General features: G+C 41.3%; 1 protein-coding gene across 1 annotated transcript in view; it reads right to left on the reverse strand.

Moving 5' to 3' along the window:
- IL6ST (interleukin 6 cytokine family signal transducer) overlaps window positions 1-17,443 on the reverse strand; it is a 36,051-nt gene extending 18,608 nt beyond the window's left edge. The window contains exons 1-7 of the mRNA XM_074165881.1: window positions 17,350-17,443; window positions 9,601-9,681; window positions 8,188-8,499; window positions 6,258-6,390; window positions 4,833-4,993; window positions 4,338-4,489; window positions 2,144-2,303 (exon numbers count right to left, since the gene is read on the reverse strand). Coding sequence (XP_074021982.1) covers window positions 2,144-2,303; window positions 4,338-4,489; window positions 4,833-4,993; window positions 6,258-6,390; window positions 8,188-8,499; window positions 9,601-9,667 — 985 coding nt within the window. The 5' untranslated portion in view covers window positions 9,668-9,681; window positions 17,350-17,443. The remainder of the gene's footprint in view (window positions 1-2,143; window positions 2,304-4,337; window positions 4,490-4,832; window positions 4,994-6,257; window positions 6,391-8,187; window positions 8,500-9,600; window positions 9,682-17,349) is intronic.
- Window positions 17,444-26,795: the final 9,352 nt, after the last annotated feature.

Consider the following 26,795-nt stretch of genomic DNA (forward strand, 5'->3'; position numbering starts at 1 on the left):
TTATACATACCCTGCTTGCAAAGTCTTTCTGTGCAAGACTAAACATGATCCAAATTATTTCTCCCAAACAGCTGATGCTGCTAAGAAGTTTTCATCATTACATCATGATACCAGCAATGCAGAGTTCACCCCTACTGCAAAGGGACAGGATATTACAAGCCCAGATCTACAGGATGACAACTGCAAGAATTCTGACATCAAGAAAGGAAATTCTAAGGAAACAGTGATTTTGTCATTCAATATAGCCAAAATAAAACCATTTCCCATTTTCCACACAGATTCAAGCTTGCTTAAAGTCAGCAGTTTATAGTTGGCATTCTGTTTCTTATGCTTCCCATAGGGACAACTGTATCAGTGATGAGCAGCAGGACTCCTGATTGCTGTGTGTAGAATACTGTAAACAAGTGGGTAAGAGACAGTGCAGAGGCTGCTGTAAGTGACTGACAAGCAAGACTGTTGTAGATTCAGAATACCTTGAGAAAGTTAATAGTAAACCACAGTGTTTAATTTAGATGCTTTGGTGCGTGAGAGGCTACGCTTCCCAAATGCACATTAATTCATATCATTGCTTTACTAGGTTTGTGAGTAAGCTTATGTACCTGTATTGGGTTTGCATAGCAAGGTTTTGGTAGCAGGTAGGCTACAGGGGTGGCTTTTGCAAGAAGCTGCCAGAAGCTTCCCCTATGTCTGACAGAGCCAATGCCAGCCGGCTCCAAGACAGACCCACCGCTGGCCAAGGCTGAGCCCATCAGCGATGGTGGTAATGCCTCTGGGATAACATATATAAGAAGAAAAACAAAACCTGTGCATGAGCAACCAGGAGAGAGGAGAAACTATGAAGAAACCAAGGTCAGTGAAGGAAGGTGAGGAGGTGCTCCAGGTGCCGGAGCAGAGATTCCCCTGCAGCCTGTGGTGAAGACCATGGTGAGGCAGGCTGTCTCCCTGCAGCCCATACAAGTTAATGGTGGAGCTGATATCCACCTGCAGTCTGTGGAGGACCCCACGCCGGAGCAGGTGGATGCCCTGAAGCAGGCTGTGACTCCGTGTGAAGCTCACGTTGAAACAGGTGCCTGGCAGGATCTGTGGAGAGAAGCTCGCACTGGAGCAGATTTGCTGGCAGGACTTGTGACCCCATGGAGGGACCAACACTGGAGCAGTCTGTTCCTGAAGGACTGCACTCTGTGGAAGGGACCTACACCAGAGCAGTGTGTGATGAACTGCAGCTTGTGGGAAGGACTTATGCTGCAGAAGTTCATAGAGAACTGTCTCCTGTGGGAGAAACCCCACACTGGAGCAGGGGAAGGGTGTGAGGAGTGCCTCCCTGAGGAGGAAGGAACAGCAAACACAACATGTGATGAACTGACCACAACCCCCATTCTCCATTCCCCTGCACTACTTGGGGGGAGGAGGTAGAGAAAACTGGGAGTGGAGTTGAGCCTGGGAAGAAAGGAGGGGTGGGAGGAAGGTGTTTTAAGATTTGGCTTTTATTTCTCATTACCCTACTCTGACAAATTAATTTCCTCAAGTCAAGTCTGTTTTGCCTGTGACAGTAATTGCTGAGTGATCTTCCTGTCCTCATCTTAACCAGTGAGCCCTTCATTATATTCCCTCTCCCCCATCCAGGTGAGGAAGGGGAATTACAGAGCAGCTTTGGTGGGCACCTGGCATCCAGCCAACGTCAACTCACCACAGTACCCTATATGACTAAAATCTTTTGTTTCATACTTATTGATGCTTGTTCACCTATGGCTTTATCTAATGCTTTCCTAAATATCAAGTTTTCATAAACTAAGGCAGCCTGTCTACTGAAAAAAAACCCAACTTGCACAAAGGCAGAACAAAAAGTAAAAACCCTACATCTCTAAGAGACTTTGAGAATGTAACTTTCTGTGAAGAAAGTTCTTCTTCCCTACCTCCCGTTTTAGCTGTTTTCAGGGAGCACCCCTAGACTAGCTTTATGGGAAGCTATTCTCAAGCCCCATGGAATGCATGGGTTAAGTCAGTGAGTATTGAAAGTAATTCAGGAGAGCCTTGTTGCATGTATAATTGGGCTGCTCAAGTGAGCATACACAATTTCAGCTGGCTATTGCCAAATTGCTGAACAATTTTGAAAGTCAGTGACCTACTTTCATATATTACTTACTATCTTCAGTGGTGACCCCAGTTTTCTCTTCACTCCAGTCACTCCAGTAGCCCATTCCATCTTCCTTCATGCAACGAATTGAAAAGACATACTCTGTGTAGGGTCTGAGCCCTTGAATACTGAATGAAGTTCTTGGTGAAGCTGTATCTTCAGGAGGAACCTGTAAATGGAAATATTTCAGAGGCACTGATCAAAATTTGTAAAGCTGAATTCTGTGCTACTACAGCTCCCATCTAAGAGGGCTCCCCACTGCATACACACCCAATACAAACAACAGTTTTAGTCCCCCTTATTTCCAAAAGCTTCAATTCTTAACCATGGTTTGGTAAGGGATCAGTCACAGTTGCGTGTATTTACCAGGTATGATACAATACATATACTAGAATAGGTAAGCAGTTATCTCAGGACAATGTCTCATATTTTGTTTTCTTTTTTAATTAGTTTATGCATACCTCTCCCTCCCTCCCTCCCTCCCTCCCATATAATTCCTCTACTTACTGATCTGTAATATCCTACCTTACATTTCAGAATTTTACTAGGTTATCTGCTTGATTATCAATTGCAAGATACCTGTGCTAGAAGCCTCCTACAAAGCTAGAAAATCCAGGATCATTGCTCCCACTGATATAGAAGAGTGTTTCTTAACTGACAGTGGAAATAGTTTGTTTTAGAGTGCTTTGTACTTTTGCTAATAAATTAGTTTCTTTTCACAAGCTCTTTACTTTATCTTAGATCAGGAACTGAATGCCAGAATATATTCTTACTGTCTATGTACAGAAACAGATGTGTAATGTAGATTATAATTTATAGATATATATACATATCTAGACATACACTGACTCCACCACATGTTATTCCACTTGCAATTAAGGGGTTTTTATAGTCCACTACCCTGCAAGAGGAATAACCGCAGATTAAACACACGTGGAGGACACTCAAGAGGTTAATCCTGAATGCAAAGAATTGTCCAAGTAGTCAAATTTCACCACAGCTAAGCAAGCCTAGCTGTTTTTAAAGTTACTATTTCAATGGTCTTATGCTCATGTTAAAAGGACAAAACAAGTTAAAGGGATTTAATAGGACAATGTATCAACAGATCCTGGAGTTACAGAATAAGCTGTGTGGGACGGTGCTTTTTAAAATATCAATACAGGTGACCTTAATAATTAATCTCTGCATCTAAAACTCAGTTACTCCAAAGGAATACACTACGTTAGCATAACACAAATGCTTGTGACTATTTGCTTCAAACACCATATTTTGCTAAGTCAGAAGCAGTGTTCCTTCCAACAAATCACAAAATTCAGAATACTTTTGGACCTCTGTATTGAAATAAAATATGGGAAGATCTTGATGAAAAGAGTGTTGCTGGAATATTGCCACTCTGAGAGAAGGCTTAAAGAGAGGCAAAACTGAGAAGCTATTGAAAATGTGTCCATAGACTGATGTAGAAGAAAAAACTGCAACTCTTGATGACAAGAACCTATTAGTGCACTGAAGACATACTCCTTACTCTTTTCCAGCTCCTTGACTGCATCAGGCTTAAGGTATGTATGCAAGATAACCATACTGTACAGAATCATAGAATCATTTAGATTAGAAGAGACCTTTAAGATCATTGAATCCAACTGTAAACCTAACACTGCCAAGTCCTCCCCCAAACCATGCCCCTAAGCGTCACATCTACATGTCTTTTAAGTAACTCCAGGGATGGTGACTCATTCACTTCCCTGGCCAGCCTGGTCCAATGCTTGACAACACTTTTAGTGAAGACATTTTTCCTCATCTCTAATCTAAACCTCCCCTGGCACAACTTGAGGCCATTTCCTCTTGTCCTATGGCCTGTTACTTCAGAGAAGAGACCAGCCCCCACCTCACTACAACCTCCTTTCAGGTAGTTGTAGAGAGGCATAAGGTTTCCCCTCAGCCTCCTTTGCTCGAAACTAAACCACCCTACTTCTCTCAGCCAATCCTTGTAAGACTTGTGCTCTACACCCCTCACCAGCTTTGCTGCTCTTCTCTGGACTCGCTCCAGCACCTCAACGTCTTTCTTGTAGTGAGGGGCCCAAAACTGAAAACAGTATTCAAGGTGTGGTCTCACCAGTGCTGAATACAGGGAGATGATCACTTTTACTGTCATTTGACAAATGGCTAGGTTACAGCAGAAGAGTGACAGGGACATTAGTAACATTACCTGCATCCAGTTTGTGTCACCAGTGGTCCTATAGCGAATATTGAATTTCAGCTGCATCACAGCTCCTGAAATCCGATTATCCCAGGAAAGCTTCAGAACAGTAGGTAGTATTCCTGAGTTGACTGATAAGTTGTGTGGAGGCAGAGGTTTAACTAGAAGAGAAGGAGTTAGAGTCATCTCTACAGCTGTATTTCACCATGCCTCTAGCAGTTGGTACACTGTGCTGTAACACTACCATTGAAGCCTTTCACAAGCTCAAATGGCTGCTACTTCACACTGGTTTTAAAGCAGACTACTTAACAAGAACTTGCTATCTGAATTGTGATCAAATCTCTCACCTTACCTACCTTTGTCCAGCACAGTTCAAGTTCTAGTCAACAATATTTTGGCCGTATTAATTTTTATAGTGAAGAAACATTAACATACCAATTCAGCAATATGCACAGAAGCAGCAGTTATGCATTACTAAAGCTTTATCAAGAGGCATATAGTTACCAATCTCAATGGGATCAAGAACAAGGTGATCAGATTCAGCCTTCCCAAGAGCATTTGCTGCTTCCACCCAGACCTCCAGGTTAACAAAGAACTGAACATCAGTAATTGTACAAGAATTGTTTACATCTTTTGGTATACAGTCAGGAAATTCATCTTGTGGCCTAAATAAAAGAGAAGGAAAAACAAGATTCAAAGCAGTAAGTTTGGTTTCCTTTAGAGAATCTTTTTAAGTAGATCAGAGTGATCAATCAGTTTAGCTTGTATATTTCCCTTCTGCCATTATCTTTGTAAGTAGACAGGTGGGCAGAAAAGGTGAAGAGATTAGAACTGCTCGTTCAGCCACAAATGCGTGATGACATTAGAATAGAAACGAGAATAAAATCTCTTGAGTTCAAGTCACATAACTGCAAAAGCACAAGCCACAGTATTGTAACTATGAAGTTGCATAAAAAAACTGACTTAAAAAATAAAGATCAAGTACTGACACATTTAATCAAAAGCAATATGGTTAGTAACTAGAGGCTTATTCATGCATTAAATGATGTAGTGAATACCCTTCAAGAGTACAGTGTTACAGCTGCAACACACCATTTCTATTCACCATCTTCTGCTACACTAACAGCTGGTAGTTCTAGGGGCATCAGATTTGCAAAGCATTAAGGTTTTCTACCTATCCATACTTTCTATTACACTTGTTACTAAAACGCTTTAGCAGAGCGAGGTAGATGGAAAGCTGTAGGCAGTCATTCCTGTCTCCAAAGTAGAGCAACAATTCCGCCCATTTTAAACTACAAGAGACCGAAGAGACCGTTTGAAGAGTTTGAAAAATACTTAATTTGCTTTCACAGGAGAAATACTTTTGCTGCAGCTTTCATGTTAGGATTAACTGTGGACAAACACCATTCTGAGTTCTTGGGCAGTACAGAGTAGATAATACCTCTACAAAATCCAGTCACTATGTGTTGGTTTCTCTACTTAGAATCATAGAATGGTTTGAGCTGGAAGAGACCTTTAAAGGTCATTTAGTGTGACCCTCCTGTAATGAACAGGGACATCTTCTACTTGTTCAGTATGGGATAGAACAGTCAACACAGAAAAGGGCAAAATATATAATTTGGGTCTAGTCAGCTAATGATCAGGTGCACTGTACTCAAGCCACACTAATCATGTATTTGAAGGATGTAAAACATGAGACAGCTGCTACCCCAAAACAAGTGCAGCAGCAAAATTTCAAGTCTGACTTAGAATTACTCTAAATGTGAACTTCTTTAACTCTTCCCTTTCCCCAAAAATAAACAACAATGCTTCAGAAATCTGGATTTAAGTTAAGAACTCTTCCAAAGTATCAAGGAATTTCAAGGCAGTTTGGTTTAGCCTATAAATATTCTTCAAAATTATTTAGATATTCTATAGAGTGCTACTTACCATCTGTATTTCAACCTAAAGTGAGTGTCTAGGAAAGTATGCCTTCCAGGATTCCAGGTACAAATCATAGGATATGTGAGTTTTGACACCTGATGCACAATACAGCTTAAGTTCTTGGGCTTCTCTGGAGGCACTGTACAGAAAGAGTTAATAATTAATCTATATACCCATTTTAACCCAGTAAGAATCATGCCGAATGTCCCATCAGCGCAATTTCAGTGAACATCAGAAGTATTTAGTCAGATTGGTTACTAACAGAGGGGGCAAAAAGTGTTAGATACCTTCCAGCAATGGAAGACAAGAAGCTTAACCAGCTTCTCTGACAAACAGTAGGCTATATAAGGAACAAGCACCTGACAGTAACACAGAAGGTTTTTCATTCTTTGAGGCAGAACACCTGTTATCAACCATCTTTCATCTAGATCTATTTCAATTCACACAGAAAAAATGCTAAGGAACACTACAGCTGGACTGGCATGTGCCAATTTTGCCAATAACCTGAGCTCTAAGGCAATTACGATAGGTCTGTTCTCCCCCAACTGAGCTATGGAAGAAGGATGCTTTAGCTGTGAACACCTACAAGAAAGATAAGGGATCTTCATCAATGCACTTTAGTAGCACGTAAGAAACTTTTACATAGTGCAGCTGAACTATGTTTTTACTTCTTAAATTCAAATCATAGTACACAGAGTTTATTTCTAGCTTTTAGAATATCACTATTCACAAGAGTATAATATACTTTTAAGAATCTTATTTAATTTCAAGCAGAATGCAGTTTTCAACAGAAGTCTCTTATGAACCTTATTGTTTTGTTCCTGAATAGTTGTATTGTTCTCAAGCCTGTTATTTTCATTGTTTACAGAATTTTTCTTTAATTGACAAAATGAAAATACAGAGGCTTTATATACAAATGCATCTCAAGATTCATACATGAATTTCAAATGTAGAATGTTATCTGTACTGTCATTCAGTTTACCATCTTAGGATATAGTATCTGTCCTCACCTTTCCATAGATTTTGCATGTAACATCTTTTCTGGTAAGAAATTTACTCATCAGAAGTTGAAATAGAAAACATTGTTTTTCTGTGAAAGCATTCTGTAACTAGAACCACATTAGTTTAAATTGCAAACTCAAGCCAGCCTTTAGTACAGACTATGCATCAACTGCAATACCTCTTGCCAACACTAGGAGGCAACATAATTCATCAGCCCTTCACACTCCGCTATCGAGGACACTTACAAACAGTCCACCAACTAATTAAGCAGTAGTATATTAAGTTATTCATGTTATTTTCTTGAGACCTCAGTCTCAAAGAGCACTTGCTCAAAACTATGCAAGCACTATCATGTTTGAATAAGGGAAGTTTATAATTAGTTAAAAGTATTTTCTTATGTATGAAGGTAGAGTAATCCAAATAGTATGTTCCATCCTTACGGCAGTTCAGGCTAGCTTTAGTGATACAGATGGGCTAAACATTTTTCAGTACAGTAATGAAGAAAACACTCATTTCATAGTGTTAATATGAAAGCAGGACATACGAGTTTGTTTTATTTCCTTGAACACTGAAACAGAAGCAAGAAGGAAAAGTTAGGCTTTTTTTTTTCCAGGACCTATTTCAGTTAAATTCACATCTTTCTGTAATTTAAATCTTCCTGCTTCAAAATTTCTGTTGGTCTGTCTTCTTCCTGTTTCAACAGTGAAATTCCCAAGAGTATTTTCTGTTTCTTCAGAAAACTTTATTTTGTGCGTATTTTCCAGCTTTGATGGCATGTAATTTGACAATGTTTTTATACAATTATCTAAGAACTGAGGGAACAGAAATAAGTGTCTGCAAATGTGAACGTTTTCTACTGTTTGCATTCCCTTCTCTGTTTCTCAGAAGCAATTTTCTTAAGATCAGAATAAAAGGCAAGCAAAATGGTACTTACAGCCTATTGTAACTGCAATTCCATAAATGTTCTGCTCAATCTGTCCATCTGCTAAAATGTTGCATGTCAGAGGAGTAGCTAGTGAAGAAGTGTCATTAAATGTGACACTGGAAACTGTTCTATTTATTTCTCGATACTGTTCTTTAGGTACCACTCTATTTTTAATTTTCCAGATAATTTGATTAGCATAGATATTGCCAAAGTCAAGACAACTTTCATTCAGAATGCATAATGCTGTGAAATTGGAACCAAGGGCCAATACAGGAGACTCTGGGATGATGTGACCACATGACTGTACAAGTCCACCTGAAACTAAAAAGAAAAAAGAACAGCATCTTTGTTAAAAACTACAGAGCATTGCATAATCGATATTGGTGATACAACACTAATGTAGTGTCAAAAATAATACATATGTCTAAGCAAGAAATGAGTTGACAGGTATACCTGATGGGTATGAAACTGAAGTGTATTAATGGACCACCAAGCATTTTAGGGGGCAAATGAAGCATAAGGGATTTAAGGAGCAAAACCAGTGCGGTGCTCCCCAGGCTTTGCAAAAGTGTTTTACCATGAAAAAAAAACTCTATTAATAAACAAGGACCATTAGAGAGAGAGGAGAGTAAAGGACTTAACATTTAGTATATTTTGAAGGAGGAAGGTAATATACTTAAGGTTACTCTTGAAGTTAAAAAGGTATTTTCTGTTGAGACAACAAAGAATTGGGATGAGCATGCATCTTTGTTGTGGTGGACTAGTTGAACAAGAATTGCATGCAAACAGTTAAGTGCTTGAGTTGTCCATTTCAAAAGCTTCAGTGTGTACACAGTAAGGGTATTTGGGAATTACAGTGAACTCTGCACATCTGATAGTACTTTTTACAAAGGAACTTCCAAACAGCAATAAAACTGTGACAACTGCTACCGAGACACATCAAGTGTGTCAAGTTTTAAAGATGAAATAGATGACTGAAATGCTGCCTTGAATCAACAGCCATACTAAACATCTTGAGGATGACAACTTGCTACACAATAACTCTTAACTTGATCACAGAGCCTACTACACTAGTTCACCAGTAGCTTACTGTTTTAACAGCCTTTAGGCTAAGACATGCTTTCATTTAGATATCATTTGGCATATGTGAAATTAAACTTCAGTTTGCTACAGTGACATCAGTGGAAGCAAAGCATTCACTATCTCTGTACACAGATGAGCAATGAATAGAAGAAGCGAGCATTGGTTTAACATGCATTATTTTACCATAGTATCAAGACCATAGACCACATCTCTCTATGTTAATACACCTTGCTTTCTGCCCCCACCCCACAAGTATCCAGACAAAAAGCAAGTACGTGCTTCAAGCATCTGATTAAAGAAGTTCTACATATGTCCTGTGTTTGAGACACAAAGTCTTACCTTTAAGAGAACAAAAATTCAAGAGCAGATATAAGCCATGGGCCACCCAGTTCCACCCAGAAAACATGCTGCACAGAATCTCTGTAACAGAGAAAGATTATTATTTAATTTAAACTGTTACTCTTCACTTTAGATCACTGACAAATTCAGATTTGTATTTGATCTATGACAATTTCTTAGGTACGCACATTTACTTTCCTGAAAGAGTTAGCGTCTTCTCACTCTAGAGAGAGAATGGGCATATTGTTTCCATTTTGTACAACAAAATCCAATAGACTATATGATGAAATATGAATGTCTACTTAAGACAATTGATGCATTTTACAGTCTCTTTAGTTACAAATTTAAGAAATCATAGAATCGTTAGAGTTGGAAGGGACCTTAAAGATCATCAAGTTCCAACCCCCCTGCCATGGGGGGGGACACCTCCCACTAGACCAGGTTGCTCAAAGCCCCATCCAGTCTGGCCTTGAACACTTCCAGGGATGGGGCATCCACAACACGCATCAGCGTAAGGTGTTTGTGTCATATATGCAAACAAGCTTCACCGGTACTTCTCTGGGAGGTGTTACACTCTCTATTCTAACTGAACCACAGGTCAGGTTTTAAAAAAGAACCCTATGAATTTGGTTATGGTTGCCATACTTACCTAGATTTCAAAGGCACTGACATAAATGTTTTGCACAAAGGTTCAGAACAACTCACCACAAAACCATGAGTCTCATTCACAAGAGAGACTTAAAATACATTTAAGAATTATGAGGCACAACACTTCCATATCAAGAACTGCTGACTACTACAGAAAAAGCTTTAACTAACTCTTCAGAACTTTACAAGGGAGTTTGTAATTCCTCAGAAGTTGGAAATTTCTTTTAACATCTTATGTTATTTATTTCTGCATTGCAGTAGAGCTCACTTTTTCTCTGTTTTGACAATTCTACAAAACAGTTTAGAGGAATTGAATCATTCACAGAGTAGCTTCCACTCCAGTTGTTTTGAAGCCACAAAGCCTCTTCTGCGTTTCTCAACCCTCAGTCATAAAGCACCTAAATTACCAAAAGCAAGTGACCATTTTCTACTAAGCATATCAGCTATGTTACTTTTAGTTACATTTATGCATCTTTAAAAGAATAGGTAGATTTGCTTAGTTAAACAGGACATTTAGTCCACAGCCTGTTTTCTAGAAACAGACTTCATACTGTTCTTATAGCTAGAAACTAAACACAGAATGTGTAGGTTTACTAAGATTCGAGATTAAATTGCCTGCAGCAACACTGCTTCTGAAGTTTTATTTTTACTGACCTGTCAAAACTTACTTGGAAACTGGTATTCTGAGCTTTACCCCTACAGAAAGCAACTCATTAAGAAGTTTTAAGGAATTCCATAGTATTCCCTATAAAGGTAAATTTAAAAGTTATATTTATTATTATCAGAAGGAAAAGAAACTGCATTTTATGACAGGAAATACTTTGTTGTTTTGGTTGCATGTAGTTTACTTCATAATAATGACAGAAAGATGCAAGGCATTTCATACTGATCAATAAAACTAGACAACACATTTAGCACTGATGCATCAATACCAAGCTAGAACCTCATTCCTTAGGCATCAGCATATCTAGGACCTTTTTTTTTTTAAAAAAAAAACAAACACCAAACAAATCAAGGTAAACAGTATAATAGAATCTCTATTCACAAGAGTTAGAAACCAACAACTAACACTTTTATAGCAGAGTCTTTGTAAGGCTCACCAACGTAGATGTGTTTCAGTTAGGACTAATAGCCATCAGAATCACTCAGCAGTATCCTTATTTGCATCTATACTTGTCAGTTCATTACTCAAAGCCCACCAAAACTTCCTATATAGAAATTTTATACTAGAAATATTGCCAATTAGATGATTTGATAATTATGTTATCAAGCTTTTACATTTATTACTAAGTGTTAGGGTTTTTTTTAAAGTAAATAACAAGACATTTATAATCAGAATGTAGTTATATGGAGAGTTGAGAATCAAATCATTTTTTCTATGTTATACTCAAGTACTCTCATTGGCCTGGGTATGAAAACCATCATACAGTTTTAAGTGCAATACATCTTTAGATATTTATTACAAGCATATAGTAAGAGAACAAACCAATTGATTTTTTGCTTGTTATGGATGCAAAGTCTTCCAGTATCTAAAAATGCTTTTCTGCATTTTTAAAATCCCAATTTGTTTCCCAAATTTAAATAAATTCACATGGTGAATACAACCTAACCCAGAAAAATATTCTCTTTTAATTTAGTTCTTCAGACATTGAATAAAATCAGCACACAGGAATCTGTTTTAGTGTCTTGACTTTAACATTTATCAGAAATACTGCTTCCTACCTAAAGCTTGTTGTGCTCTATTAAGGATAGAGCTTAAAATTCTTTATTTTTAAGTAAGATTGTTCAACTTAAATGACTTTGAGTTGCAGAAGATCTGAAACTCAGGAAAACCCTGAGAGCAATTACAAGCTAGGTGGAAAGAACTAGCAGCTCCGCTTCCCCACTAATTGCCAAAAGCTGCAGAACAGCAGCAGAAGCAGCCCCCACACTGAAAAGAGTGAAGATGTAAAGGCAAAAAGGAAAGTTTTAAAAGATTGTTCAATATAGTATTTCTCTCCTATTTAGTATCATGATTGGTGCCACACTAGAATAATGGCAGTGTCAGCTAAGCTAAGTATTACATCATTATACAGTTACTGGTTTTCTTTTTTGTAATGATTTATTTCAGGTTAAATGGTATTTCCACAAAACTATTAAAGAACTGCTGGTGTTAAAATCATATGAAGTCATTTTAAGTATAGCTCAGATTAATAAAATAGTGAACAATAATATAATGAAATATATTGTGAAGCACCTGAAGGAACATAAAAACCAGCACTTAAACAGCAATAACCAACTCAAAAGAAGAAAACAGTTATATAACATTATCACATGTTTTGCTATAAAGTATAATTTTTATCATAAGAAATCAAAATAAGATGACTTCATCTTTTTAAACAAATGCCATTTCCATATTTAACCGTCTTCCAGATTTTGAATACATATTAATTGTCCTGAGCAAATTCATTTACTCATGGGAAGCTGAAGTCCAAATCCCTACCACTTAGTACTTCGGAAAGGCTAGTATCTGTTTTGAGGGAGCAAAGAAACCCTCCACACTTTACAGTACTTATTCCACTGCACTTGGCTCCTGAAAGTCAAGAGAACTGAGACTCATGCTCCATTACCTGCAATGTAAAGTTAAGCAGAAAGCCCACCCGCCCACAGTATGGGAAACAATTGGCTGTGATTAGTGTCAAAATAATGCTACAGTTCAGCATATATCTGCTTTTAGGCTGTTCTGATGTATTTTACATTTTCCCCCTGCTGATCAATGCAGTTTGAAGAAGACTGAAGCTACACACCTCCAAACTCAAAGGGGTTATCGCAATCCTTTCTAATGTGTGCAATTTTTTAAAACATTAGTCTCCGGCTTTTACAAGACTGATTCTTCACTAAAATTTAATTCTGGGAGAAGGAACCAGAGTTGCACTAAGCACTTCCATTCACCTTGTCTAGATGAAAGTCTTTAAAAAAAAAAAAAGAAGGAAAAAAAATATAGTGGGGCTTGTAACTAACAAAACATGGAGTCATACTTCAGATTAGAGTGAGGAAGAAACTTCTGTGGAAACTAGTGTTTTCTAATCTGAGTATATAAAGGCACTCAGGTGCAGACAACCTGCACATAAGCTATACCAAAACTTCAAAACATAGTGCCATTATTCAAATGAAATGCTACTGAACAGCAATTGTTCACTATTAACTACTTTAAGTCAGAGTAAGTTGCAAGTCTGGACAGCAGAAAACTCAGTAGTTTCAGCAATTATGCAGCACAGCCCGAAGTCTTCTGTTTTACAGACTGGTGTAGCGTATTAGGAATCTGAAGCAGCCAGTCAGTTCAGAAGCTTTTTGTTTAAAAAGCCAAATCAACATTGTATCTATGCTATGTAGTTATGGACAACTGAGTGAACCAGAAAGGGGGACAAAGAAAGAAACTGATGTTAAAAGTTCATCAGGTTACTTTCATAATTAAGTCTGCCAAAATGGCAAAGGATTAGTCCGTCAAAATACTACACAGTAAAAACAACATGGTCAATTTAGACCGCTGCTGGTGAAGTCCTCAACTCACAGAACTTATCTTAAAGAGGAAAAAAACTGTTAAAATGCTGTGATTACTTCAGTAACAACAGACACACAAAACCCATATGCCGCAAGACCACCCAATTTAATCTCTAAATCACACAGGACTTCTATTATTCTTTAAATCCTGCTACCATTTTGAAAGGAAAGCACTAAGCCTTTACACCTGGAACCTGAAGTGATCCTTCAGGCAGTATCCTATGAAAAAGCTAATAATGATCCCGAAATCAACCTTCATATGCATAAAGTAGCAACAGAATAGAGTCTTTTGACTAGCCTGTGAATAACAGTTTTTGAAGAAATGTCAGTCATTAATGCAAAGTGGATATTGTTACTTATTCTGAGCAACAGAGAGGAGTCTTACAAATTCATCTTATTTCATGAATAATGAAAATTACCCCAAATTGTTTACAGGTGTATGTCATATGATGAGTTACCAACTCTCCATTTCAGAGAGGTGAGAATTACTGTCATTTGTAGGTCACTTGGACAATTACAGTTTAAGAGTCTATAGCCAAAATAACATGTTCTTGCCAGCAAAGCCAGCTTTCAAGTCAGGAAGTACAGATAACACCATGACCACCACAGGAAGGTGTTAGGTCTACTTAGGCTCACCATCACACCAATCACAAAAGCCCAAAGGTTGCTGGCAAATGGATTTCCAGAAATTCCTCAAAAAAAAATGAAGAGCTAATCTTACTGCTTCAAGTGTTAATCTTTCACTAAGAATCCACATAGCTCAGGCACATAAGAGAAGCAATGAGTTCATAAAAGCGATACTGCATATAGCAGCTACTGCTTGAGGTTTTATAAGAAGCCAGGTAATACTTAAAGCCCATCTAAAAGCTCTAACTATTCTCAAGGAATTTTGATTACTCAACCTGTAACTACTTCCGAATTAGGTGTATTTAATCTGCAAGCTTCCTTCCTTCCTCCAAGTTTACCTCCTTCTTGAAAACCCCAAACACCTTCAAGAGAATCACCTGAAAATCTTACATAACATTATACACACAGAATATTCTGAAATTAATTTTCATATTTAAAATACCTACACACAAACGATATCTCTATCCCTTTCACCAAACAGGTAAGTCATTTATCGACATTACTCATTCCTTTGCCTCTTGAAGGAGGCTTCTCCCTACCTTTAGGGTTTTAGTATAGCACTCAGAATAAAAAACCCAAACAAAGGGGCACAGGTTAAAATGATTTAAATACTTCATTAGAGGCACCAAAGATTTGCTTTCAAGAATTAAGTTCTTCTTTCTGGTACCTTCTTAAATCGCAGATAATTTTCTCTGAAAAACTTCAGATTTTTTATTTTTGCAGCTAGCAAGTAGCTTTAGTCTTAAAAGCAAATGAATTTAGCCTTCCAACATCTGAAAGGAGCCTACAGGAGAGCCGGAGAGGGACTCATCAGGAGATGCAGTGACAGGACAACGGGTAATGGTTTTAAATTGGAAGAGGGGAGATTTGGACTAGATATTAGGAGTAAATTCTTTACTGTAAGGGTAGCGAAGCACTGGAACAGGTTGCCCAGGGAAGTTGTGGATGCCCCATCCCTGGAAGTGTTTAAGGCCAGGCTGGATGGGGCTTTGAGCAACCTGCTCTAGTGGAGGTGTCCCTGTCCATGGCAGGGGGGGTTGGAACTTGGATGATCTTTAAGGTCCCTTCCAACTCTAACCATTCTACGATTCTATGAATTTATACAAAGTAATGTCTTAGCATTCCATGTCCTCATCTTGAAGTCAAACATTCAAGACTGACAACCACCAATGCTGGTTCTCTAGTTTAGACTGTTCTTGCTAATATAAGAATCATTCTAAATGAATTGGCCAAGAGGTTTATTTATTTTCATACAACTGCACTACTGTTAATCCTCCAGAGAAGCATGGAGACAGTTTTGTATACAGACTTACAGATGTGCATGCATCTTCCCCCCTCAGCCCAAAGAGTATATATATAGGCTTTATTTGAACACATTTCTAGACAAGTAGACAAGAGACTAATATTTATTTTTAGCACTTTACTTCCTAGAAGTAACCTGATTTTCATCATCCTTTCCTACTTTCCTATTGTGATATACCAACATACAGATTAAAAGTTTATTAAGTTCAGAAGTTACATGCTTTCAACAGATTATCTTTTATATATCGTTATTCCTCTTAAAGTAACAGTATTAAGGAAGAGAAGTATACATTTTATGTTCTAAAAGGGAAAAGAGAGTGAAAGAAAAAAGCCCAGAACTCCCAAAAGTATTCAGGTTGTAGGTCCCCTTCCCCCTCCCTGCTTTTCAGTGACACGGTAGATCACTGATGACAGAACTATAACCCCCACGTAATTCTATTACCAGGTTTCTCCTTCAGAAATGCCTCAGAAGTAACAAGCAGCCACCAGCTGGCAATCACCTAGTCAGCTTAAAACAAGGATGAAAACTGAGACTGGGATTTATTCTCTCCTGCACTGCCAGCACTCTTGGCACACTGCTTTCCTTTGTGCCTCAGTCTCATCATCTGCAAGATGACAATAATGACACCGTTTTTCTTTAGGAAGAGCATCAAAGACCCCCTGTAAGGATGGCTGGAGGTCAGGAGCACATCAGAAGTTCGCAGACAACTCAGGCTGCCCACTGTACCCGCTCCTCCCCAGTTCCTCAGGGAATCAATGCCTCCAGTAGTTGGACCAGATGTAAACCAAAGTGTGCCCTTCTGCCAAGGCCAGCAGTTTTCTACCTTCTGGTCTACAGGCAACCAGATCAGGCCACTTGTGGTGAACGCAACAAAGCGCAACACTTTCCAACAAGAAAGCACCCGCCGATAATATGGTCAAGTTTATCAGAGAGCTGAAAAAGCCCTAAAGACATGAGTCCAGGGAGGATGGCAGCAACTTTATTAATTGAGAGAGACTGTCGGCGTTAACAGCCACCACACTAGAGCAAAACCCGGATAATCTTCGGTGTCACCCGCCGCGCCGGCGGGTCAGTGCGGCGGCACCGGGAGAGGGAAAGGGTCGCGGATGGGGCACCCCCAGCAGCTGGTACTACCGGCAAGAAGAGACCCTCGACAGCCTCTCGGGCCCCCGCACCGAGGAGGCCGAGCGGCCAGCCAGCGGGCGAGGCCATATTGCGTTTCAAGCGCCAGCGCCGCGCCGGCTCTCTCAGCTCCAGCCGAGAGGAGGCGAGACGCCGCCGCGCACCCGCGCCCCCTCAAAGCCCGGCCCCACTCGAGGAGGGCGGCAGCCGGGCCGCGGATGACGGGGAAGGCATGGGATCGGCTCGGGAAGCGAGCGGCACAGAGCTGCCGTCCTCCCCCCACACCTCCCAGTCAGCCCTGGCTGAGCGCCCACCCGCCCGCCCCGGCCTCCCCGCCCGCGGCGCACGGCCCGGCCCGCCGAGCCCGGAGAAGACGAACGGGCCCAACGCGGCCCCCGCCGGCGGATGCCCCTGAGGGAGAGGGGCTCAAAGAGGCGGCGAGGAAGCTGACAGGGGACCGAGGAGAAAGGGAGAACCGCCCACGGCTGCGAGCCGTCCCCGGCCCTTACCTGGCCCCGGCGCCGCCTCACGGCGCCCCGCGCCCGCCGCCAGCCCCTAAATAACGGCTCCGCCGCCCCGCGCCATCGCGCCGCCGTCCCGCACGCGCGGCCCCACGCCCGGTCATGCTCCCTCCCTCCCACCGCCCTTCCTTCCCTCCTCCACCCGCGCCGCCATTGGCGCACGAAGAGGCGGGGGGGCGCGTGACGCCGCCGAGAGGAGGGAGGCGCTTCCCGTAACGCGCCCGGCCGGTGCCAGGATCCCGGGCGCGAGGGGCGCGCGCGCGGCCGGCGGGAAGGGCGGCGGCGGTCTGTGAGGGGAGGAGGGTGCCCTTCCCCGCCGCCATCTGCCTGGCTGTGCCTGCGCTCCCCCCGCCGCCCCTCCTCGGAGAGAGGCTCTCCCCAAGGTGTGTAAGAACAGACGAGGGGCGGGAGAGCCCCAGTTCCCGGGGAGGGCGGCGGGAGCCCAGTCACCTCCGTCGCCCCCTTCCCACCCCCCCCCCTCCCCCGCCTCCCACCCCACGGCTTTTACCTGCGCGGCGGGCGGCACCCGCGGGGCCCCTCAGCTGAGGGCAGCTCTGCCCCTGCCAGCGCTGCCGCCGGCGAGGCCTCTGGAAGCTTCTGTCGGCCCTCAGCCGGCCGGGCCTGTGCGGGGGTTGTCGTCCCGGTCGGGCCTGAGGAGCGAGCAGCCTTCCCGGCGTTTCACAAGGCTCCCCTGGGAGCCGCAGCGGCTGGAGAGTTATCAAGAGTAGCAGTGCTAGCACAACGCGGTTATCGACAGCAGCCCTTAGAAAAGGTGTTTGTGGAAGGCTGGGTTGCTAGGAAATGGCCCTTAATATAGGTCGTTCATGTGATCAGGGTGCAGGGAAGCCTCTGAGTTCCCTCGGTGCTTAGTTATCCTTGCGCATTTCTGCGTTCAGTAACCCTGAAAAATGACTTTTGTAAATGGGACACAGTCATGTGCTCTATGATGGCCTCTTCATTCCAGATTAATTTTTTCCAGTTCACGAGTGAGAAGGAGCACATTTCAGTGCCACATCAACAAACTGACACTGTGCTAAGAGTGTCGAAGTAAAGTATGCTGTTTCTAGTCAGGAAATTTCTAGATATCACTGATGCATGCCCGAGTTACTTCCTGCCATACACTTTAGGCGTTTGCCCATTTATTTCATAAATTATCTTTGAGCCTTGGTGGGATATGAGTTATATTTTTAATTACTTCTTTAGAGGAATAGGCAGTTTGGCTAGACAAATAGGGCATCTAGTCCAATATCCTGTTTCAAACACTGGCTGGCATGAACTGCTAATGAGAAAAGATTTAAGAACTTTGGAAGAAGATAGTGGAAGATAACCTGTTTCTCACATGGTTAGTACAAATCTCTGATTATGTTTGGATTTTTTTTCTGAGATGGTTTACTATCCCCCCCAAAAAAACCTTGTTACCGACTCTGAGAATGTTGTATATTTTATACATAACCGAGTAAAGATGGATGCGCACTTCAGAGGCCATTTAGGTCCTCCACTTTCCACAAGACAAAATCGCCTATACTTAGAAAGTTTCTGATAAGTATTTATCTAACCTGCAGATTAAATTTATTACTTCAATGTCCCTACTCACAGCTGATGCTCTTTCCAGCAATCTTACGTGCTTGCGGTGGTGCTGTTTCTCCTGTTGGTGGTCTCTACACCCAATAGTCCCAGTCCTTTCCATCTTCTTACAGGGTTTTGGGTGTTCAAAGCCTTATTAATGTATCAGGACAACTGACATCTGGGGAAATAAGTTTCACAGTTTTTTCATTACAAAAAAAAAATACTTCAGCATTATGATTTGTCACCTTTGCTTTCTCTTCAGATTATGGTTGGTGTATTTTTGCTTATGTTGGTGTAGGTTTACAGTTTGAGAATCATGTATAATTGGTAGATTTTCAGTCATGTAAGATCGTTAGAATTCTGCTGCTAAACAGACATTCCAGGAGTAGATGCTCAACTCCCCTCCCTTCCCCCAGCCAACAGAGAGCCTCTTGTGACATTCTCATTCCGAAATCTGATAGCCTGAAGCGATTCCTGGTTTACTGCCAGAACTTGTAGAACAACACCCCCCTGCCACCCCCTCATCAAAACTAATCCTGTCTCAGTCCACACTTACATATGACATGTATTGTAACTCTTCAAATAAGCAAAAGTTCTTGTATTTCACAGGCTATATATAGACTCAATGTAAAACTATTTCCACATAGCTGAGGTTGCACAGAAGAGCAAAGCAATTTGCAATTGTACTTAATTTTTCTGTATTGGCACAAAATATCATTAATATAGTAACAATTTAGCTGCTGTATTTAGTAGCGTGTGAGCTCTAAGATGAGTTGCTTTCCCTAATATTTTTTGTTGGTTTGGAAAGTGATGATAGCATGCTTTCCTATATACCTTATCTCCCCTTGAGAACCTTTTGTAAAAGTATAAAGAAACAGACACACAGAGTCCCGTTTCTCTGTGGTGTCAGTCAGCGGGCACAAGTCAGTTCTGTGTTTTCCACCAACCCTAACTGCAACAGAGATGGTGGGGTATCCACTGACCTTGTGGGTGACCTGAAGACAGTTGTAATAGCCCCTGTTGATTACTTAGTTTATCTTGTTGCTCTTGATAGTCCAGTGATTCTCAGTCAGGGTTACTGTTTGGCTTGTGCTTCTCAGAGGAAATAATTTGACATTCAAAGGAAGTAAGTGGAATTAAATGTGATAAGATATATTTTTCTTAAATGATCACTATCTCCCCCGAATATTGTCTGTATTAATCTTATCCTTCTTTCACAGGCAGGACTGAAATGTTTTGGGCAATTACACTACATCACTCTGGGCTGAGTTTTGTTTTTATGCTTATGAAACCTAAGGTTTTAATCTAACAGGAGGATTGTTCATATTGCAGTGATTTCTAGTTCTGTGTCAGCATCTTCGCAAGTAATAAATGCGTTATTTTTAATCTTGATGGTGAAGGTGAAACTCAACTGTGGTCACAAACACTGGGCCAGACCCTCTGTTGGCGTAAACATGGTCCATGGGAGCTGTTAATGCTTACATTCTGGCATGGGGTCTTGTAGCCTGGAGTATAAAATAGATTGTCTGGACTGTGGCCTTTCAAAATATACAGACCGTACTTTCAATAGCACACCAAAAATCTGACTGTTCTTACAATATGGCTAGGCACTTTCTGGTGCAAGCAGGTAAAAAATTAATAGCATTATGATTGCCATTTGATAGAATCAGGACATTTAGGATCCCAGGTAGAGAAAACAATTAAGTTCTTCAAGCCTGTTGTGAACTGCATTTTCTGCACATGGATGATGTCCTGAAAGACTCTTTAGTTTGTTTTACTGCATTATGTTATTCCCTACTGATACACATTATACTGCTGTATACTTACTGTATATGCAATACAGTACTGATATGTAAGCACCAGTGACTTAATAATAAGTTTCAAATACCTAGAGAAATTAAAAATTCTAGCCACATTTTAAGCGTTCCTGCAAACAAGCATTTTAATCTGCACATTGAATTAAGCATTATATGAACTAAGTTAGTCTACTGAATTCACTAAATATATGAGGCAAGAATAAAAGGAAGTTAATTGTCAGGAATTGGAAGGTCTTTGAGATGAACTGTCTGTCTACTCATTTACACTGCGATTTGTGTTCCAGCACAGTGCTCAGATCAGGCCTACATAGAATATTTCCAAGCTCCCATCATCCACAGCTAGGATATAGGTAGGTGGAGCATGCCTTCACACCCTCTGTTTCAACCCCTGGAAGAAGGGGATAGCCTGGGAATATGGCAATGGGCAGTAACACTTGAAAAACATTCTGTGATTGGCGAAGGTTTCTGGGTAGCTGGTTGACTGTGGGAGCAGAGATATTTTTAGAGATGCTGCTAGAGAATCCCTAGGATCAAACTTGTACTACTCTTTATGGATCATGTCAGCAGTTTTGTAACAAGTTTTGTGACAAAGTCTGCAGTCAATGCAGAATCTACTGAATCCTACAATAGATGTGCCACAGAGAGGAAAAGATCTTTCTGGAATGTATTTTTATTTTGGTATAAGGACTTAAAGCATCCCATAGATACATCAGGGGTGTGAAAAGATTCCTCGGATACATGTGGTTTTGTTGGAGATGGACCGCTGTCATAACAGGGTTTTTGGGAAAAATTTTCAAAGTCATGGAGAAGCTGAATAACAAGACCCTTTAATGGCAATGTTCTGACTGTGGGATGGCTGAATCGTTATATGGAACTATTCATCTGGGAGGTTCAGTGACACATCCAAACCTTTTGCTGAAGTGATGATGTTATCTCAGCTTGTATCACTGTCCTGAACTTGAAATTACGAATATGGGTGTTCAGTGTCCCTACACTCCAGTGGATCTCCATCTTCTGACATTCTTTAACAGTTAGAAGAGTCATTTTTTTTTCCCCGTGAGTGGAGAGGAGTAGTCCTTGGGCCTGGATGGCCAGAACAGTAGCAGACACTTCTGCTGAAGTCGTATAGGTCATGAAGTTACGGTAAAGTCTCCTGAACAAGAAGGGAAGAGGCAGGCTGGGAGGCAGCAGCAAGATAAAAAATGGGTGATTGTTGTGGTTTAACCCTGCAGGCAGCTAAACACCACACAGCCATTTACTCTGTCCCCTTGCAGTGTGATGCGGAAGAGAATTGGATAAAAGATAAAACTCATGGGTTGAGATAAAGGCAGTTTAATAGGAAAGAAAAGGAATGGGAAATAATAATGATAAAGGAATATACAAAACAAGTGATGCACAATGCAGTTGCTGGCCACCTGCTGACTGATGCCCAGCCAGTCCCCAAGCAGTGTCTGCACCCTCTTGACCCCCGCAACTCCCTCCAGTTTTATTGTTCAGCATGATGTCATATGGCATGGCATATCCCATGACCAAATACTGACCCTTTGGCCAGTTTGGGTCAACTGTCCTGGCTTTGTCCCCTCCCAACTTCTTGTGCACCCCCAGCCTCCTCACTGGCAGGGCAGTATGAGAAGCTGAAAAGTCCTTGGTTTTGTGTAAGCACTGCTCAGCAACTAATAAAACATCAATGTGTTATCAACATTATTCTTACCCTAAATTCAAAGCACAGCATTGTACCAGCTATTAGGAAGAAAACTGCCCCAGCCAAAACCAGGTCAATGATGTAACCGTTGGAAATGATTTACTGACGGTCACAGCATTTCCCAGCTTTATAGCTTATCAAACGTGAGCTGCTCAGTGGCAGCAAAAACCAGGCTTGGTAATTCATTGCTTCCTTTTGAGGAAGATTGGAGGGTATTGGTTTTTTCCTAGAGCAAGTAGGTGTTTGCAATCCTTGTGACAAAGGGGTAAAGTTCACTCAGCCAAGCAGACACTACTGCAACCAATCAAATAGAATCATAGAATGGAATTAACTTCTTGGCAATCCCAAGCAGAAATACAGGCTGGGTGGAGAATGGACTGAGAACAACTCTGAGGAGAAGGACTTGGGGGTGTTGGTGGATGAGAAGCTCAGCGTGAGCTGGCAATGTGTGCTTGCAGCCCAGAAAGCCAAGCGCATCCTGGGCTGCATCAAAAGAAGCGTGGCCAGCACATCAAGGGAGGTGATTCTGCTCCTCTAATCCGCTCTGGTGAGACCCCACTTGGAGTACTGCATCCAGCTTTAGAGTCCTCAGCACAAGAAGGACATGTACCTGTTGGAGTGGGTCCAGAGGAGGGCCATGAAGATGATCAGAGGGATGGAGCACCTCTCCTATGAAGACAGGCTGAGAGAGTTGGGATTGTTCAGCCTGGAGAAGAGAAGGCTCTAGAGAGAGACGTTCCAGTACTTAAAGGGGGCCTGCAAGAAAACTGGAGAGGGACTTTTTACGAGGGCATGTAGTGATAGGATGAGGGTAATAACTTCAAACTGGAAGGGGGTAGATTCACATTAGATATCAGGAAGAACATTTTCACTCTGAGGGCGGTGAGGCACTGGAACAGGTTGCCCAGAGAAGCTGTGGATGCCCATCCCTGGAAGTGTTCAAGGCCAGGCTGGATGGGGCTTTGAGAAACCTGCTGTAGTGGGAGGTGTCCCTGCCTATGGCAGGGGGGTTGGAACTAGATGATCTTTAAGGTCTCTTCCAACCTAAACCATTCTATGATTCTCATCACCCAACACCTCCAAGCCCTTCTCATCAGGGCTGCTATCAATCCATTCTCTGCTCAACCTGTATTTGTGCTTGGGACTGCACCAACCCATGTGCAGGACCTTGCACTTCGCCTTGTTTAACTTCATGGGGTTTGCACGGGCCCTATATGTACAACTTAGGCAAAAGCAAGTCCACTTGATACTTCATGGCACTTGTTGCACCAAGCAGTGAATGATGCATATGGCAACAGGGCTATCCTCATTCTTCAGCATTCCTGAGCCCAGTAGGTTGCTAAAATCTGAGACTGGGGACAATTGCAAAATTCAGTAAGGGTCTGTAGAGCTGTAACTAGGGTTCCACAGTTCAGGAGAATCTTGGGACCATTGGAACAAGTTAGAAATGGGGATAGTTGACTCCTCCACATGAGGTAAGCTTCACAGGAAAGCTTTGGGTTGTTGAAGAGGACTTGACCCAGTTCTTTTGCTGTGATTCTGGGGAATATGAATGGCAACACCATGAAGCTGCAGCAGGGCATGTGGAATAGAAAGAAGATTGGTTGTAGCGCACTGAGAAGTAGTGGCACATCTGGCAGAGTGGTGCAAAACCTAGCAATCTGATTGTTTTTCTGGGCTGGAAATTATACAGGTAATGCCATTTTAGACCTAGTTGGGAAGCTTTGACTGATGGAACATGTTGCTAGGTGGTTTTTTTTTCCCAAAAGATAGCGGGCAGAAAAAAAAGGAGTCTGAGCTTCACTGGAAGAAGGCGGCCAAAAGTGAGACCAGAAAAATGAAAAGGCTTCTAAATCGAAGAAAGCAAATATGAAATACCAGTGAAGATAAAATAAAAATACTGAAAAGGATGAAATTAGTCAAACAGAAAATGCTTAAGTTAGAATGAGTAATACAGTGAACTGCAGTTCACAGCAAGCAAGCGCTGATTCAGACTCGTGGCTAAGAGAAGCTGAAGGTGTTACGACATGCTGGAGTCATTTATGCCAGAACTGTGAGCTGCCCATGAGGTTAGTATGCTTTTGGCAGCTGCTAGAGCAAAAAAGCCTTCGGAGTGATTCTGCATACACAGCCCAAAGTGTAGACATGTTCTTCAACAATGTTTAAGGCAGAACTCTAGGACAGTGGACCCAACCAGGAGTAGCAGAAGACGATTGAAAAGGAAAGGAAGATGTCCTCAAAATGAGTGGGATTGTCTTTCCTACTTGGCCATAAAGACTTTCATGAGCAGTATGGACAATAACGAATATGCTAGAAAGTGTCAGTGAGTCTTTCCTTGCCAAGATAATCCAGTATTTGGACAAAATAAGGTCATGTGTGAAGAACAGCTGAGCTGAGCCTGAACATAGACTGGCAGAAGTGATTCTAGCAATAGAAAAAGGCATTCTGAAAACTCAAGCCCATGGTTCAATCTCCTTTGTTACAGTATGTATATTCACAGCCAGTCTGTGTTATATGGATGTAATTGTGGATTCCTTTCTGATGTTGACCTCATGTAAAAAACCCATGTAAGTAGCACTTTCTGTCCTTTCCAGTGAGCAAGGGAACAGTCCTAGTCAGACAAAATGTTACTGGCCATGGTTATTCAGACCTTCCTTGTGTTTTGGACAGACTGTAACAATATTCCAGTTATTAAAGAACAAAATCACATGACATGCCTCTTCAGGTTGTATGATAATTGGCTTACAAGGCACAGAATTTCAAATGGAGCTCGTGTTCTTGATCCTCAACTGCAGAGCGTAGCAGGGACAGCACAGGGGATGCCCGACTCCAGCCTCCACACTGTGGTTGCTCCATTGCATAATGGAGTTCTCCATACTAAGGCTAAAACTTGTCTGTGTGAGGGGCTGGTCTTAGGTAGTGAAATGACTCTAAACATGAAGAGCTATTGCTGACCTCATCATCCTTCCTTTATGTGCAAAGAACAGGGCGATTGGAACTAGATCATCTCGAAGGTCCCTTCCAACCTAAACCATTCTCAATTCTATGATTTATATGGGGAAAGCAGGATCACAGAACAACACAAGATTAAAAACTTTGCCATATCTTAAACAGTGAGGTACCAGCTAGCACATTCCTGTGCACAAAGAGGAGCTGTAATAACAAACAACTTTGTGCTTTAAGTTGCTGTGTTTCATAACCACTGGTCACGCTGTCTGATACTGCAAAGTACTCAGCAGGGTAGTTGTGGTATAAGAACCCGTATGCAGTAGAAAATATTCAGCTTGACTTTCTTTAACAACCATAAATTTGCTTCCTGTGAATTCATGCATCAGGGTGACACCCAGCTTCTGGAGATCTATTCTGTTGCAGCATGCTGTGTATGAATTAAGCTGTTGTTATGGCTGGAAACACTGGCTTTATCATACTACAGCTTGTGACTTCTCAGTATAGGAGGGTAGACACTTACGGAAGAAACAGTGTATGTTGAGCTTAGAGAGAAAAAATCTGTTGCAGGCAAACTACTGACAAATCCTTCCTGTATTTTTCCACACTATACCTACTGTTAGACAGAAATCAATAAAGTGAGACACCACTAGATTTCCAGGAAGAGACCTATCAGCAATGATATATAGTTAATTGCCTTGAAGTGACACATTTTAAAAAAGGGATCTTGACAGCTTTGTGCTTGAAGTTTTCTGCTTGAGCAAGAAACAAAACACAGAAGGCTGGAGCCTGTTGCTGCAAGTAAAGGCTGGGGAAGTACATTCTCATCAGTAAAACTGAAGCCAAGTTCTGTATTACAGAACCCCTCATGCATTGCTGCCCTATAGTTAAATTGACTAATGCTATTCAGAGCAGTTAAGGCTATGCATAGAAACATACTCAGTTCTGAGTACTTCACTGATAGAGTAATGTCACCAAAAATGAGTGCATTTGTGAGAAAGAGTAACAGCTTCATACAATGAAGGAATAAAGACTTGAGAATAGGAACAATCGAAAAAATAGTAACAAAATTCAGCATACCAGGTTTATTTGTATGTGAATGTGTAACTAAGAGATACAAGGAGTATAGGAATTTGTACATGAAAGTGTAGCGCAAAAAGTATGTATATAGAATGAAGTAAGCAATAGAATGAAGGAGAACAAAGGAGAATACAGGCTTTCGGTAATAATTTCCCATTGCTAAGACATAGTAGACTGTGGTATAGCTTCCATCTGCTACAGGTCTTAAATAATTTATATCTGCAGTGAACAATATATTTAGGTAGCCGGGAAACTTATGAATTCATTGGAAAATAAAAGAAACAATAATGATTTATATTAGTCAATTCATGCCACAACTTTAT

This window comes from Numenius arquata, chromosome Z (genome assembly GCF_964106895.1).
Source record: "Numenius arquata chromosome Z, bNumArq3.hap1.1, whole genome shotgun sequence".
NCBI classification, from domain to species: Eukaryota; Metazoa; Chordata; class Aves; order Charadriiformes; family Scolopacidae; genus Numenius; species Numenius arquata.